The 17,395-nt window shown below is 45.0% G+C and overlaps 2 protein-coding genes across 2 annotated transcripts; one reads left to right on the forward strand and one right to left on the reverse strand.

Annotated features, from left to right (window-relative positions):
- The first annotated feature begins 11,905 nt into the window (after positions 1-11,905).
- On the forward strand, positions 11,906-13,958 carry LOC136467599 (formate dehydrogenase 2, mitochondrial-like). Its single transcript, XM_066466360.1, has 6 exons — positions 11,906-12,375; positions 12,466-12,637; positions 12,724-13,264; positions 13,370-13,494; positions 13,614-13,726; positions 13,822-13,958. The coding sequence occupies exons 1-6, from the start codon at positions 12,286-12,288 to the stop codon at positions 13,933-13,935; spliced, it is 1,155 nt and encodes a 384-aa protein (XP_066322457.1). The 5' UTR covers positions 11,906-12,285; the 3' UTR covers positions 13,936-13,958.
- A 115-nt stretch (positions 13,959-14,073) lies between these two features.
- LOC136467598 (histidinol-phosphate aminotransferase, chloroplastic-like) lies at positions 14,074-17,245 on the reverse strand. The gene is made up of 9 exons (XM_066466359.1): positions 16,875-17,245; positions 16,631-16,714; positions 16,217-16,371; positions 16,017-16,114; positions 15,757-15,865; positions 15,501-15,658; positions 15,029-15,171; positions 14,797-14,937; positions 14,074-14,621 (listed from the first exon to the last, which is right to left on the reverse strand). The coding sequence occupies exons 1-9, from the start codon at positions 17,103-17,105 to the stop codon at positions 14,487-14,489; spliced, it is 1,254 nt and encodes a 417-aa protein (XP_066322456.1). The 5' UTR covers positions 17,106-17,245; the 3' UTR covers positions 14,074-14,486.
- Between the last annotated feature and the right edge of the window lie 150 nt (positions 17,246-17,395).

Here is a 17,395-nt window from a genome sequence, read left to right on the forward strand (position 1 = left end):
TCAAAACACTAGAGATGTCGCTTGCCCTGTAAGCTCACTGAAGGTAGCGCTGAGACTCCTAGAGACTGAGGTGTCTGTCACTAATGCCAAAGAAGTTTGAGTTGGAGTGAAGCCCATAACAATAGGAGTAAAGTACAAACCCTAAGCTGTCCCTGGTGAAGCAAACCACTGAGACACCTGCTCTATAGGTGAGGCAAACTGAGGAACTGGCTGTTTCTTACTCAGAAGCCCACTGGGCTATACAACTAGAGTCACTGGAGTGGTGGTGGCAGGCTGGCCTATCTGAAATGTAGACTGCTAAGGATCAACCCCAATAGCAGTGAATACATGCTGCATGAAGCCGAGTAACTACTGCTGAATCATAAGCTGCTGCTGCTACATGGCCTGCTGCTACCGCTGAAACTCATCCTATCGTGCCTAAACCTGAGCAAGTGTAGCTACGGTCTCCTGTGCCTAGCGTGTCTGGTCCTGCCTCACCCGCTCAACTACAGCTAGAAGTGCTAGGTATGTCTACGATGGCTATGGTGAAGCTGAGCTGGAGCCACTGGCCTCTCTATCATGTGGACAAGGTGCCATTTGCAGAATTGTCGGATAGGAGCTGTCACTTGGGTCACTCTCAACCTCATCCTCATGCTGTGCATCAAGCTCCTCCTCCTTTATCTTCTGCAATGCCCCTAATAATCTCATCCTGCTGAGCTGCTATCTCTAGTACCTCTGGGTGATAACTCGGCTGGTGAGGTGTCCTCGCATGACTATGACGCAGCATCTGGCTCATGTCATACTATGGAAACTCAATGGTAGCACCTATCCACTCTGTCATTGTCTCTGGAGACTTGTGTGTAACTGCCTTTCGGAGTAGGAAAGTGATCCAATGAGCATAAGGCAGCTGACAGTGACCTCTGAAGCCCTCTACTAGTGTGTCCTCCATCTCTAAAAGCATCACATCCCAAATATCAAAGACAGTCTGAGACACTCGGTAATGCACTAGCCACAGCTGAATTCGAGTCAGGCCCTCGTGATAGCCCATCCTCGGGAGCAGAGTCCTCCTCATAATAGCATCAAGGAGCCGAGCTATAGGTGTAAGGTCATGTGGTGTCTTGGTCGACCCCTCGCCAAATAGCTCTGTGAAGCATGGTCTGACAAGATCTGTAGGTGGCACAAGTCCACCGTGAGGGCATCTCAGAGGCTCTGTCTATCCATAGCATACCTCATGAAGACGAATAGGTAACTCTAGAATCCTTAGAATCTCTTTGACCCTCGAGCTCTAGAGCCTATAGTCATGCCCTCGGAAAGCAAAATGAATAAACCTGTGTCTCAGGTCAATCCACAAGGAGGAGTAGAACTCATGGACCCAAGATGGAACATGCCGACCAGTCTGTCCAAGGAGATCTAACAAACCTGGCAGATAAGTGAGGTGAGGACAGATCTGCTCGCCTATAGCTGTAACTAGAGACTCTAAGGAGCAAACCCACTGAGATCTAAAAGTAACACCACTGTTGAAATATGCACTATAGAAGTCCTCCTGCAACACAGTGTAGAAGTGCTCTGAGGCACGCTCATCCCGCCTCGGCGGAAACCAATCCTCAAACTGTATGAACCATAGCTGCTACACCTGTCTAGCTATGGCTGCCCTTAGGTCAAGGTGAACCACCGAAGGCGGACCTTGTGGTCTGGGAGGTGGACAAGAGCCTTGCCTCTGTGTCTAAGGCCTCGGTGACACCAGAGTGCGTGTGCGACTAGAGCATCGAAGATGTGGCTATGCTGCCTGCTCTGTCTCCTCAACATGTTCTCCCTGCTGAGCGTCCTCTGTCTGCTCTACTATCTATGTCTACTGCTTAGTCACCCCCTGAGTCTGACTCTCCTCTAAAGAGACACGTCGTCCTCCAAGTATGATGGTCCTAGGTGGACTACTAAGACTAGCCTCAATCCTCTCAACGGCGACCCTCTGAGCCAGTGATAATTGATCACCTATACGAATGCCACTGCCAGATCCACCTATCTTGGCTCGCTCTGCTGTGGCTGCCACTACTGCTGCTCTCTCTGCCTCAACATCATCGAACTTATGCTTGTTCTTAGTAGTCTTTTTTGCCTTTCCTTTTTGCTGAGCAGTCAGGCGAGGCAGAGGCGTTGGATCCTCATCGCCGGGACCACCCTCAACATTCTTGCAATGAGACATCTCTGAAGCTGATAAGAATCACTGCCATTGATAAGGAACAACTACCAACTAACACTCATGAGGCTTGGCCTCAATCCATACTCACAGGCTTGGTCCCGAGTTTACTGACAACTGCCAAATCAACCATAAGAGCACTGACTCGCTTCACGATGGAATAGATAGGAAATATAAATAATCACTATATTCATCTAGAGGTGAGAAACCCTAAGAAGCAAGCAGTAGAAGAGAAATTGAAATTGATAGCTTGCTACCTGATGAAATCTGAGGATCCAGCGACTGACAAGCAAAGGAGAGGATCACGGTTTACCACTCGGGATTAGCAAGGTTACACCTAGGGCTAGGGTTGCTGGTGCCTAGATAGAAAGCTTGACGACGCTGAGTAGACCAGTGATGGAGCACCTTGTGGTGACGCTCATGAAGAAGTCAACGATGGTCGTGGTGGGGCAGGCATGATGACACATGCAGGGCGGCGCGGACACTGCGGCACGGACGTGGTGCGATGGTGACGTGGTAGAGCTTGACTATGCAAGGTAGGCGTGGGCGCGGTAGTGGAGGCGTAGGCATGGGCACGGCGGCATGATGCAGGCGGCGTGGGTGACCTGGGTATGAACAAGGTGAAGACAAAGGAAAACTATTCATGGTGGCCCCCGCGTGATAGAGAAGAAAATGAATTTTAGATCCACTCGGATTCAACTGACCGGATGCACCGGTGGCAACGACCAGACGCTACCACCTAGAGTCTGGTCAACAACAGAGAGGTCCAAAACCCCTCAAGTCATGACTGGATGCGTCTGGTGCCTCATGATCGGACGCACAACAAAGTCTGGTCAATCCTGACATCTTCTTCTTTGTTTGACCGGACGCAGGGCCATCTTCACACCGGACGCTGGAGGAACACTGTTCAGCGTTCGGTCACCATTTTTCAGCAAATCTTTAAAGTTCCTTTATGCTGCCTTTTTCCCAATCAAGTCCCAACTTCAATAAGACACAAAGAAACACCAATTGGGATTGATGTGAGAGACCTCTCTCAAGCTCTCAAATTTTTTAAAGTATTTTACCTTAGGCTATAATTCTTTTTTAAAAAATATGCAATAAAAGGGGCGAGGAGCACCATGTGACCACACAAGAGGGTTTTATGACCAATAGGAGCTTCAAATGCTCTCCCTATTTGTGGACAAACACAGCGGGTGCTCAAAAGATAACCGAACAGAAACGACAAAGCAACACACATGCACATGCAATGCAATACTTGAAAATAAGTCTAGTTGCTTGTCAAGTTTGCTCTAAGGTTAAGCTTCTTCACATGCTTTTTGGCGGTTATCTTAACTATGTTAGACAAGCCCTAAGTGCATTACTAAAAAATTAAATATGTTTTATATTACAATGCAATGCAAGGGACAACACAAGCTTATTTTTTAGTGAAGTTACTAAAGTTAAGCACATTGAATTCATTCCTCAACTGACAAAATGTAGCCTCATCTAGCGGTTTAGTGAAGATATCCGCCAATTGATCCTCAGTCCTTACACCTTCTAGTGATATATCATTTTTAGCAACATGATCTCAAAGAAAATAATGGCGGATATCTATGTGCTTGGTGCGAGAGTGTTGAACCAGATTATTAGCAAGCTTTACTGCGCTCTCATTGTCACATAAAAGAGGTACCTTTTCTAGAACTACACTATAGTCTAGCAAAGTTTGCTTCATGTAAAGAATTTGTGCACAACAAGCACCCGTGGCAATGTATTCTGCCTCAACGGTGGATAAAGCCACACTATTTTGCTTCTTGGAGGTCCAAGACACTAGTGATCTACCAAGCAAATAGAACCCTCTGGATGTGCTTTTTCTATCAATTTTACAACTGGCATAATCCGAATCGGAATAGCCAACTAGTTGGAATCTAGATCTTTTGGGATACCAAAGACCAATGCTTGGTGTGTGCTTAAGGTACCTAAGGATTATTTTAACGGCAACCATGTGAGCCTCCTTAAGATTAGCTTGAAATCTAGCACACATACACACACTAAACATAATGTCGGGCCTAGATGTGGTCAAATATAATAAACTACCAATCATAGAATGGTAGAAAGTTTGATTAACTGATTTACCTCCCTCATCTAGGTTGAGATGTCTATTAGATGGCATTGGTGCCTTGATTGGCTTACATTCATCCATTTTGAACCTCTTGAGAAGGTCCTTGGTATATTTTTCTTGAGAGATGAAAATTCCCTCTCTCATTTGCTTGACTTGAAAGCCAAGAAAGAATCTAAGCTCTCCAATCATAGACATCTCGAACTCCTTTGACATCAATTCATCAAACTCTTTGCAATAGTATTCATTTGATAAGCCAAATATGATATCATCAACATATACTTGACAAATGAAGATCTCTCCATCGAGCTTCTTAGTGAATAGTGTGGTATCGACCTTCCCAATGGTGAAGCTCTTTTCAATGAGGAAATCCCGAAGGCGCTTATACCAAGCTCTTAGAGCTTGCTTAAGCCCATATAGCGCCTTAGACAACCTATAGACATGATTAGGATATCTAGGTTCTTCAAACCCTGGAGGTTGATCAATATAGACTAGTTTATTTATGAAACCATTTAAAAATACACTTTTAACATCCATTTGATATAATTTTATTTTATGATGCGATGCATATGCAAAGAGGATACGAATGGCTTTAAGTCTTGCAACCAGTGCAAAGGTCTCTCCAAAATCCAACCCTTCAATTTAAGAGAACCCCTTTGTAACTAGTCTTTCCTTATTCCTCACAACAATGCCTTGATCATCTTGCTTGTTGTAGAATACCCACTTTGTTCCAATAACTCTTACACCTTGTGCTTGCTCTTCAAGTGTCTAAACTTCATTACGGGTAAAATTGTTCAACTCTTCATGCATGACATTTATCCAATCTGGATCTTGAAGAGCTTCTTCTACATTCTTAGGTTTAATACAAGAAACAAACGAGTGATGTTCAATAAATGAAGCAAGTTTTTAAGAGCGAGTCATTACTCCCTTTGAAGGACTCCCTATGATAAGATCTTGTGGATGTGCTTGTAGTAGGGGTGAATTTCTTATATCAACCACTTGAGAGGGAGGTTGTGGAGCATCAACATCTTGAGCTTGTGCCACCATTTGATCATGGGAGACATGAGTATCTTCATTTTTTACTCTCCCATCTTTATCAACATCTTGTGGCTCATTTGATGAAGAGGGTGGATCAATCACTTGTACATCATCTCCATCATCTTTGGGCTTGATGTCTCCAACCAAAATGTTCTTCATTGCCTCCCTCAATGGTTCATCACCTATATCATCAAGATTCTTATGTGCTCCTTGGGAGTCGTTAGATTCATCAAATTCCACATCATATGTTTCTTCAACCAAGCCAGTGTCATGATTAAATATCACAACGTCTTTAGAACTTCTCTAGGTGTTGCCGCTTCTTGTAGATGTAGCATTTGCAACCAAACACCCAGAAGAATGATACATCTGGCTTCTTTCTATTAAGCAACTTATAAGGGGTCTCGCCAAGAAACTTTTGAAGAAATAGGCGATTGGATGCATAACATGCGGTGTTGATAGCTTCCACCCATAGAGCTTCGGGTGTATTGTACTCATCAAACATTGTTCTTGCAAGGGTCATAAGTGTCCAGTTCTTTCTCTCTACTACACCATTTTATTGAGGAGTATATGTTACGGAGACCTCATGCTTGATCCCTACTTTATCACAATATGCTTCAATGTTTGTGTTGCCAAATTCTTTTCCATTATCACTTCTTATCTTCTTGATCTTCACTTCAAATTCATTTTATGCTCTCTTGGCAAACTTCTTAAAACATGCGGCCACTTCGGTCTTATCATGAAGGAAGAACACCCAAGTATATCTAGAGTAGTCATCAACTATCACAAGACAATAGAGATTGCCTCCCAAACTCTTGTAAGTTGTTGGTCAAAAAGATCCATGTGAAGAAGCTCTAGTACTCTTGTTGTTGACATGTAAGCTTTTATTGGATGAGTATTTGCAACTTGCTTGCCGGCTTGACATGCACTACAAGGCTTGTCCTTGTCAAATTTGACATCCTTCAAACCTCTCACCAATTTATTCTTCATTAGCTTCTTGAGTGAGCTCACCCAACATATGTAAGTCTTCTATGCCATAGCCACCTAAGTGATGTTTTGGTGAATAAGCATGTCTTCAAGTTGGCATCTTCGGAGGTGAAATCTACTAGATATAGGTTGTTGTATCTAAAACCCTTGAATATAACTTGATCATCATCTTTCTTTGACACAACCACTTCCTTCTCGGTAAACAAGCATTGAAAGCCAAGATCACACAATTGACCAACGGATAGCAAGTTGAAACTCAATGAAGCAACATATAGCACATTTGATATTGAATGATCATTTGATATTGCAACTTTACCCAATCCTTGAACTTTGCCCTTTGAATTATCACTAAATGTAATCCTTTCTTGACCATCTACTTCTTCATCTAGTGAGGTGAACATACGAGGATTACCGGTCATATGTTGAGTGCAACCACTATCAATAACCCAATGACTTCCACCGGTCTTGTAGTTCACCTACACACAAGAGATCAAGCTTGTTGTTTAGGGATCCAAACTTGATGAGGGCCCTTGACTTTCTCAACAAGCGATTTTACAACCTAAATTTGCTTAGGCCTATTCTTGTTGGGTGGACCTAAGAACATGACTTTCATTTTTCCACTAGAATCCTTTCTAAGCATGTAGTAAGCATTGAAGGCAAAGGGTCTAGCATGCTTGGGCAAGGGTTATGGTGGTGGAGTTTGACACTCATGGGCAAAGTGACCTTCTTGTCCACACTCAAAACATCTCTTTGGCTTAGGCTTTGACTTGTATTGTTGTTGTTGTTGATGTTGAGCTTGAGCTTTCTTTTCTTGATTTGCCAAGTACCCAATACCATTTCTATTCATCTTCATCATGGTGTTCATGAGTAGCTCACTTTGGAGATATTGGCCTCTTGTGAACTTGCTCAAACCGGTCTTGAGATATTCTTTCTCCAACTTAAGCTTCTTGTTTTCTTCTCTAAGTTCATCATGATTTTTATCCATCTTGAGTTTTTTGTTCTCTTCTTTAAGCATCTCATTTTCAAGAGCTATATCATAATCATTGTCAAGATTTTCTATCACAATTGTGTTGGTGGTTGATAGCTTTTCAAGATCTTTCTTGAGCTTTTTATTCTTATTCTTGAGCTTGACATAATCATCATAGTTGTCAGACTCAACTACTTTCTTGCCTTTGCTACTAGAACATTGCTCAATGCTCTCAACAATCAAGTCATCACATGATGTAGCTATATCAATCTTAACAACATTGTTAGTAGCATCATGTGGCTCATTGAATAATAACTCATGAGAAAGAACAAGATTGTCATGATTAATCTTGAGATTGGTGTACTCTTCTTTTAGCAATTTGTAACTAGTGGTAAGCTCATTATGTATCCCCTCAAGTTTATCATGTTTTTCTGTAAGCTCTTTTTAGAGGATTTGAGCACCTTGAGTTTGGATGACACAATTTATTTTCTTCTCTAAGCTCAACACTAGTTTTTTTGGCTATGTCATACTGTGCTAAGAGTGAGTCCTTCTCAAGTTCTAACTTTTCATTTTTAGCTCTTGTCTTTCTAATGATTTTAATTGTATTGGTTTAGCAACTTGACAAGATCATTATAAGAAGGTGATTCAAATTCTTCATCACTATCACTACCACTTTCATCATTGCTAGCATTATCATCACCACTACTATCATAATCATTTTATACCTTTCGTTAACCCTTGACCATAAGGCATAGGTGTGTAGAGGATGATGGCGGTGATGTTGGTGAACATAGTGAAGAATCAATCATAAGAGTGGCCACCTTCTCGTTCTCATTCTCACTTTCATCATCAGATGAGCCACTTGATGATTCAATATACGTGAGTCAATCACCAACAATGTATGCCTTGCCATTCTTCTTCTTGTGAAATTCCTTCTTCTTGTCATCCTTCTTCTTGTATGGCTTGTTCTTCTTTTTCTCATCATCATTTTCATCACTTGAGTCATCTTTCTTGCCCTTGTACTTCTTTTTGTACTTGTCTTTCTTAGGTTTGGAGCATTGATGAGCTAGATGACCAAGTTCTCCACAATTATAGCAATCCATTTTGGTGATGGACTTCTTTCTATTACTAGTGAAGAATTTCTTCTTCTTACCATCAAACTTGACACCATTCTTGTTTAGCTTCTTGAGCATCTTGGTAGTTCTTCTCACCATGAGAAAGACTTGTATCATCAATCTCATCATCACTTGAGCTATCATGATCAACTCTTGCTTTGCCCCTCTTCTCGTGGCTAGCCTTAAATGCCAAATCTTTCTTCTTGGTGGAAGAAGAGCCATCTTGTGGAGTGATGTGCATGTACATCTCATGTGCATTGATCTTCCCCATTATTTCAGTTGGTGTAGCGATGGAAAGATCACCTTGATGAAGCACCGTCACAATATGCCCATATTTGTCAATGGGGAGGACACCCAAGATCTTTCTCACAACATCGAATGGTTGCATTTGTGTGAGTCCAAGCCCATTAACTTTCTCTACAAGAACATTCTAGCGTGAATACATCTCATTGGCACTTTCTCTAGGAAGCATCTCAAATGAATTAAGCTTTTTCATCACAAGGTGGTAGCGTTCCTTACGCTCACTCTTGGTTCCCTCATGGAGCGTACAAATGTCCGACCATAGTGCATGGACATCTTTATGGTTCCACACACTATTAAAAACGTCCTTGCATAGGCCTCTAAAGAGGGTGTTTCTAGCCTTTATATTCCACTTCTTGTAGTTAACCTCATCGCCTTGAAGGTTGATGGGATCCTTAGGTTTTAGGAAGCCTTGTGAGGTGGCTCTAAGAACTCCAACATCTAAAGCCTCTAGGTATGCCTCCATGTAGATTTTCCAATAAGGAAAATTATCTCCCTCAAAGATAGGAGGAGGTCCATCCCTGTGGAACATCTTGCTCTAGGCGGTTAAGCCTAATTTAGGGAGCATGAGGCTTCGATACCAATTGAAAGGATCAAGATGCCCAAGAGAGGGGGGTGAATTGGGCTAATTCTAAAATTTTGCAATAATTATGCCATACACTTAGCCCATTTCATCCCTTATGTCTAAAATGTGTTTCTATTGTTCTCCCGTACAAAAGTTTTGCACCCTAGGTTCTAATCCTACTCTAGCATGGCAATTCTAGGAATGTAAAGACATAAAATGAATTGCTCAAATATAAATACTCAAAGTAAAGAGAGGGAAAGGAACACGACGATATTTTCCCGAGGTATCGGAGAGTTGTCACTCCCCATTAGTCCTCGTTGGAGCACCCACACAAGGGTGTTGCTCTCCCTTGATCCGCGTAAGGACCAAGTGCTCTCTATAGGCTGATTCTTTGACACTTCGTTGCGGTGAATCTCCCACAACCACTCACAAAGTGATTTGAATCATCCACAAGCTCCGCCGGATGATCACCAAGCTTCCAATCACCACCGAGCCATCTAGGTGATGGCGATCACCAAGAGTAACAAGCACAAACTCTCACTTGACCAAGACAAGCCTAATGAGTAAGGTGGATGCACACGTGCTACATCCTATGCACTAACGAGGTCCTTAATCTTAGATTATCAAATCTCAATCACTTCACTAGGCTCTTACTCTCCCTTGCACTACAAAGGTGTTTCTAAGCTGAGCAAATGGGCAAGAGGCCTCCCATGAATGAGTGGAGTAAGTATTTATACCCCCTCATTCAAAACATAACGTTTGGAGGCTGAGTTATCACTCTGCGGGCTGACTGGACGCTCCGGTCAGTTGTACCTACCACTGTGTCAAAGAGAGCCATTAAGCTCTGATCGGACTCTGACCAGCGTTCGATCAGCACCCACCGGACATGTTCGGTCAAGAAAAAGCCTCTCTAAAACATCTCTGGAGTGGATCGAACGCAGGCACCTCAGTGTTTGGTGCTCCTCCACTCAACGTCCGGTCAGTACCAGACGACTGTAGTTGATCAAATGAACTAATCGGACTCACCCTCCAGCGTCCGATCACAACCAGACCAGCGTCCGATCAGTCATTTGACCCTTCATTCACTTCCAACTTAAAATCCTATGTGAATGAAGTTGACTCCAATTAATTTTAGGGCTATTCCTGAGCTATCTAGTGCTAGGTTTGACAAGTATGCACCACACCTAACCCACTAGACTCACTTAGGTCAAGCTACTAGTCCATACCCCCCTTAATAGTACGGTCAAAGGAAAAACAAAGTCATAAACTACTCTAAGTGTCTCTCCAACACCAAACAATATTTAGAACTAGTCTGCCCTTTACCTTGTCGTCCATCCTTTGAAACCGAAATGATTTCCATCGACAGGGGCATGACAACCATGATTGCCCAATCAATTTCCATTACCATGATCTAACTCAAATTGCCTCTGCAAAACACACGTTAGTCATATTAATCTCATGTCGTCATTAATCACCGAAACCCAACCAGGGGTCTAGATGCTTTCAGCCTTTCCTTCACCACCACCGTTTCCTCTTCCTTCTTTTTGCTAAGCACCTTTATGCACCACGGGGGTTTCTAGGAGATAGGAGAGCAGAGCGAGGGAGAGAAAAACTTACAGATCTATTCATAGTTCTTTCAGGTGTTTCAGAGGTATGTTGCAAATGTTTCATATAGATGTTGCAAAAGTAGATCGGGATGTTGCATATGTTGCAATGGCTATACACGTATGTTTAAGCGTCTGTTTCAAATATTTCATCTGTTTTTTCAGACATACGTTGAAAGTGTTTTTATTTGGATGTTGCGTATGATTCACACATATGTTATAAGTGTTTTTATCTAGACGTTGCATATGTTTTGCAATGGCTTTTTAAATGTTTTCAGGTGTTTTTGCAAGTGTTTTAGACACATGTTTCAAGTGTTTAGTCTGTCTTCAAATGCGCGTTTCAAATATTTCATCTAGATGTTTTAGAAATTGATCAGGTATTTACACATGTGGCAATGTGACTCACCTGCCACAGTCGTCTGCTGCAGCTACTGGAGTACCGTGCATGCCTGTGAGAAGCGGAGGGATAGAGTGCTGCGCGGCGACGGGCGCGTGAAGCAGAGGGGGAAGCGCAAGGAGCGGCACGAGCGGTCCCGCCTGGCGCGGGCGTCCGAACGCAAGCGTAGACGTAGGAGACTAGTAGGGGTACAGTTTACTCCTACCACGGAGCAGTTTGTGTTTATGGAGTTATGGGATCAATCCATGTTCAACGGCTAAGAGCGTGTTTAGTTCGCGAATTTTAGAAATTTGGCTACTGTAGCACTTTCGTTTTTATTTGGCAATTAGTGTTCAATCATGGACTAATTAAGCTTAAAACGTTCGTCTCGCAATTTCCAACCAAATTGTGCAATTAGTTTTTTTCGTCTACATTTAATGCTCCATACACGTATCGCAAGATTTGATGTGATGGGTACTGTAGCACTTTTTAGGAAATTTTTTGGGAACTAAACAAGCACTAAGGCATAAAGTTTACCGGTTCAAAGTTTCTGTAACATACTGAAACCTCTGCAATTATCCCCAGAAGCAAAATAATTTCTACGAACCTTTCGAGCTTTTTCCAGAAATCGTGAGCCTTTCAAAAATAATGAAGTGGCATAAAGCTGGTAAACCAAATAGTAATCCCCGTCCGCGCCGCCGAGCACAGACAAGCCATCGAGCACGCGGCTCCACAGAACAGAGACGTGACACCAGCACGAGAGGTGAGAACGACCTCCCGTGCACCCACTCTAGGTTGGACACGGTTCACCTTCCCCGCTCCCACCCGAGCGCTCTTTGCGCAGCCTCATCGACTGCTCCCGTTCCCGCCCAGATGCACCTGCGGGCTGCCGCGCCGTGCGTCGTGCGTGGTTAAGAAGGTTCGCCACGTCTCCTGCGCTATAAAATGCGAGCCGGTTCAAAGCTTTGTTCCCCACGCACTCGCTCGCTGCAGTATCAGTGCAACACCGATCCAGAGCACACCAGCTGAGCTCGAGCTATAGTCGTTTCAGCACCGGTTCCGGTGTCATCCATGGCCATGAGGAGGGCGGCGCAGCAGGCGGCACGGTTCGCCATGGGGCCGCACGTCCCTCACATTGCGCCCGCTGCGAGGAGCCTTCATGTACGGCACGTTTGTTACTCCCTCCATTTTACTATTTGCAATACATCTGGGCCACTTACCCGTGCGTCGTTCTGTTTCGTGTACCTCTAGGCGTCCGCCGGCAGCAAGAAGATCGTGGGCGTGTTCTACAAGGGCGGCGAGTACGCCGACCGGAACCCCAACTTCGTCGGCTGCGCCGAGCACGCCCTCGGCATCCGCGGCTGGCTCGAGTCGCAGGGCCACCAGTACATCGTCACCGACGACAAGGACGGCCCCAACTGCGGTAAGCGTGTTATGCTTGTGCGCACACGTCACTACTGGCTCGGTGTCGCGCTGACAACGTTGCGTACATGCTTTTGGCGCCTGCAGAGCTGGAGAAGCACATCGCGGACGCGCACGTGCTCATCACCACGCCGTTCCACCCGGCGTACGTGACGGCGGACCGCATCGCGCGCGCCAAGAACCTGGAGCTGCTCCTCACGGCGGGCATCGGCTCCGACCACGTGGACCTGCCGGCGGCCGCCGCCGCGGGGCTCACCGTCGCCGAGGTCACCGGCAGCAACACGGTGTCGGTGGCGGAGGACCAGCTCATGCGCGTCCTCGTCCTCGTGCGCAACTTCCTGCCGGGCCACCACCAGGCCATCAGCGGGGAGTGGGACGTGGCCGGCGTCGCGCACCGGGCGTACGATCTGGAGGGGAAGACGGTGGGCACCGTCGGCGCCGGCCGGATCGGGCGCCTGCTGCTGCAGCGCCTCAGGCCGTTCAACTGCAGGCTGCTCTACCACGACAGGCTCCGGATCGACCCGGCGCTGGAGGCGGAGACCGGCGCCCAGTTCGAGGCGGAGCTCGACGCCATGCTGCCCAAGTGCGACGTCGTCGTGCTCAACATGCCGCTCACCGAGAAAACTAGGTGAGACAGACCTACTACAACCGAAAAATCAAACGCGCATGCGGGCGTCATTAGCACGACTGCCATCTGCTTGGTTCTCATTAACCGCTTGCTGCCTTTGGCCAGAGGCATGTTCGAAAAGGAGAGGATCGCGAGGATGAAGAAAGGCGTGATCATTGTGAACAACGCTCGAGGCGCGATCATGGACATGCAGGCCGTGGCGGACGCTTGCGCCACCGGGCACATCGCTGGTATGTACTGCCTGTCGTGTCCTGCTCATTTTCAGCCGGTTAGCATTGTGGCAAAATATAGAAAAACGTCATGCTCACCAGACTGATACGTCTGAAACTGTTGTATGTGTGATGATCAGGATACGGCGGCGATGTGTGGCACCCTCAGCCTGCGCCCAAAGACCACCCGTGGCGCTACATGCCCAACAACGCCATGACCCCTCACATCTCCGGCACCACCATTGATGGCCAGGTCAGTAGACAGTAGTACATACAGTTCTTAGAAGAGCAGAGTTGAGGAATACTGATGTAATAATAAGCATGTTTCTGGCACGATTTTTGGTACAGCTGAGGTATGCGGCCGGGGTGAAGGACATGCTGGAGAGGTACTTCCAGGGTCAGGATTTCCCAGTGCAGAATTACATCGTCAAGGAAGGCAAGCTCGCGGGCCAGTATCAGTGAGCATACATGAAGACGCATCTGCAGTGTGAAGCCTGCTCCTGCCTCAGCCTCCTCTGCCTCAACATGTCAATCACCATAAATAAAGTTACGACTTTTACACATTCTCATCGTGGCGGTTATGGATGAAAAATTGTTCCATTTTCCAACTTTCCTTCCTTTATTTGTTTGAAGCTTGCAATGTCTAATGACCTCTGATACAAGAACTTAAGACAACAGCATTGCTATGTGGCCTTTATTTATACCTACACAATTTTCAGTTCTCTCATCAACAGCCAAACAAGCAACTCAACATCAGAAACCACCTACCAGGAATTCAACTGCTGCACTTGTTCTGAACGACATAATCTTGCGAATAGTTGTTATGTCGCTGAATAAAAAAGCCATACTTTAACTCGTTAAACAAAAGGATAGTGAAACCCAGTCAGCCCTTGTCTGTTTGAGCTTCACAGTCGTTGGAATGATGCAAATCTCCTCTTATAGACTGCATCCAACCTGACGGATACATATCTAAGTACTCCAATGTTTACATTAATGTGATGGTTTGTAAAAGCTCACAATTGAAGCGCATGCAGGCCTTTCATTAATGCATCAGTGTGCTCAGGTTTCCCAACCGAGCTACGAATATACCCTTTCAGTTCCTTCTTGTCATAGTGGCGGATCATCACTCCCATCTTTGCAAGGTCTTCCTGATTTTTTTTTTCAATAAAACATGTGAGTAATGTTGTAAATTGCGTACTCTTACAAACATTCCTGCATTTGTATTCCAGAAAACGTGAACAGAGATATTCATTTGTAGAAAACCATGTTCTGATATTTTCTGACCTTAAATCACATAAATATGCAACAATAAAGAAAACGAACCTTTATTTTCTTTGCATCCTTTCCTGATGTGACCTCGCAGAGAATGAAGTTAGAATGACTGGGAAACGGTTTCAGGAATGGTATTCCTTTGAGAAGATTAAACAACCTCTCCCTCTCTTGTACCAGTAAATTTTTCACATTCTTCCGTTGTACAAGGTTCGAAAATGCACGTTAAGTTAGGCAAAGTCGAACTGTGGAAAGAATTATTACAGTGATTTTGTAAAAGTGATACCTCCAAATAGGTTGGATTCTGCAATGCTGCACATGCTGAAACTTCTGCAGCCACAGAAACATTGTACGGCTGCTTGGCCCGCCACAAATACTCAATAATGCTCAGAGGAAATGCACCATAACCCACACGAAGACCAGCTAAACCTGCATTGTTAATAACTTTTAAGCTTAACCTTTCAGTTCGTAATTTTGTAGCAAATGTGTCTTTTATATGTTTTTTCAAAGCAAGTGACTTTAGCAACAGATGATTGGCATATAGCAGCTCACATGAGCTAACAAAAAAAACTACAATCAACAATTGGATTAGCAGTTTCCTTATCATAGTCTAAAAACCAACCAGGGGATTACAAGGCAATGTCATGAGGAAATCATAACAATAAATTCGAGATCTCCAAATACTAGTGAAGTTGTTAGTTTGTTTGGAATACATTTACACTTGCATGCTAACTATATAGGACATAAAAATCACAAACCTGCTCGTTTGCTAAATGTTCGGAGAACAATCAAATTATCATGCTTCTTAACCCATGCCATCTTTGACTTTAGGCTTGAAAACTCAATATAAGCTTCATCCAGCACTACAAGTATCGGAAGATCCAGTATCTTTAAAAGATCCTCATCGTTGATTACACTGAACAAATAGAATCAAAGTAATTCAGTAAAATATGGTAATCTGTACAGCAGCCAATAGAATAATAGTTCCTCCACTTATGAATGACAAAGATGTACCTGCCATCTGGATTATTTGGGGATGTCAGAAATATGCATTTTGGGTTTTCCTGTTCAACAACTTCGACAATGCGATCAACGTCTAGGGAAAAATCGGGCAGTCTTGGAACTACATTATAGAATGGTGAATGAAATATCATGCCGGGAAGATGCATATAGCGAAGAGAAAAATCAATTTAATAGATGAAGTAAAATTAACCGAAGAATCATTGAAGGTTCAAGAAATATAAGCAAAATTCAAGAAAGGGCTAGCTACCCACCCTTGATAACAAGTGCACCATTGACTGAAGCATCGAACTCATACATTGTGAATGTTGGAGGGCAATCAACAATTTTGTCACCTGGTTCGAGCACACATCTGCAATTGCACCATTTATGAAATAGATGATAACTCAGCTTTTGGATGAAGATATGAGCAAAAAGTTAAGAGTATTGAGATATAAATGAGCTAGATGCTAACCTCATAATTAAATCAATTAGTTCATCTGCGCCACATCCAGCAAGTATGTACTCAGATTCAAGTCCAGAATCTTCAGCAAGAGCAGCACGCAAGTGGCGGCTTTCAGGATCAGGGTACACATAGGGGAACTTGAGACTACCTAATGCTGTAGCCACCTGTGGAGGGAAAGGTATGCTTAAGAAAAATACAGCAAAGAGAATGTATTATTTGTGTACATGAATCAGCACTTAACTGCTCGATCATAGAAATACCAGCATGGCTAAGTGTACTACTGTTTGAATAAAATTTATGAATCCTTCTTAGAGTTTGTTCATGTTCGCCTTGTCTAACTGCTGATTGTTAAGAATGTACTGTTTCGAGTACTGGACTACAGGTTATAGTAAACCAATCTTTATATTGAAGACTATAGCTCACCTCCGGAGGTGGACCATATGGATTCTCATTTGCATCCAACTTGATTATGTCCTCAGGTCTGCGCCCAAGCCGAGCAGATAACACCTGTTAAGAGGTCCCGTTTTCAGCGAATGTAAAAGCGGAGCACAGTATCGCCAGAGAAATTTGCAGCGGGCATTTTCGCGAGCACCTCGAGAGCATAACAAAAGGCGGCGTGCCTTTTCCAAAATACAGGGGAATCTTAGAAGCGGGTTTCGTATCTTACCTCGAAAGGAAGGATGGGCTGATACGGGGCGAGGGTCCTAAGGTGGCGCCGGATGAAGGAATCACCGGTCGGCCGCCGCTTCGCCTCGGCTGCCGCCGTGGGCTCCTCCACCGGGGCCGCCGACGCCATGGTCCGGAGAAATACCCTGCCCGCTGAGCCACGCCTCTCTCCGGCAAAGTGGGACGCGGCCGGCGACGGGTTTCGGATGCGGAACCGGGTGGAACAATCCATCAACGAAGCGGCGCCGCCGAGCCGGAGCTGCGGACGCAGCGCGGCAGCGGCTGGGGGGCGCGGCGCTGGACCTGGAGTGGCGCGACGCAGCGGCCGTGGGCGGCGCGGCGCTGGGGCCGAGCGTCGCGGCAGCGCAGCGCGGCGCTGGGGCCTGGGGTCGGGCGCTGGCGGCGGCGGCGCTTGGGGTCGACAGTGTTGGTATCGCTGAGGGCCAAGTGTGACTAGTGAGATGAGAGCCCCAGGGGCGTATTGCGCACGTGAGGACCTAGGCTAGCACTAGGAGAATCGTT

Source organism: Miscanthus floridulus, chromosome 7 (assembly GCF_019320115.1).
Source record: "Miscanthus floridulus cultivar M001 chromosome 7, ASM1932011v1, whole genome shotgun sequence".
Taxonomy (NCBI): Eukaryota; Viridiplantae; Streptophyta; class Magnoliopsida; order Poales; family Poaceae; genus Miscanthus; species Miscanthus floridulus.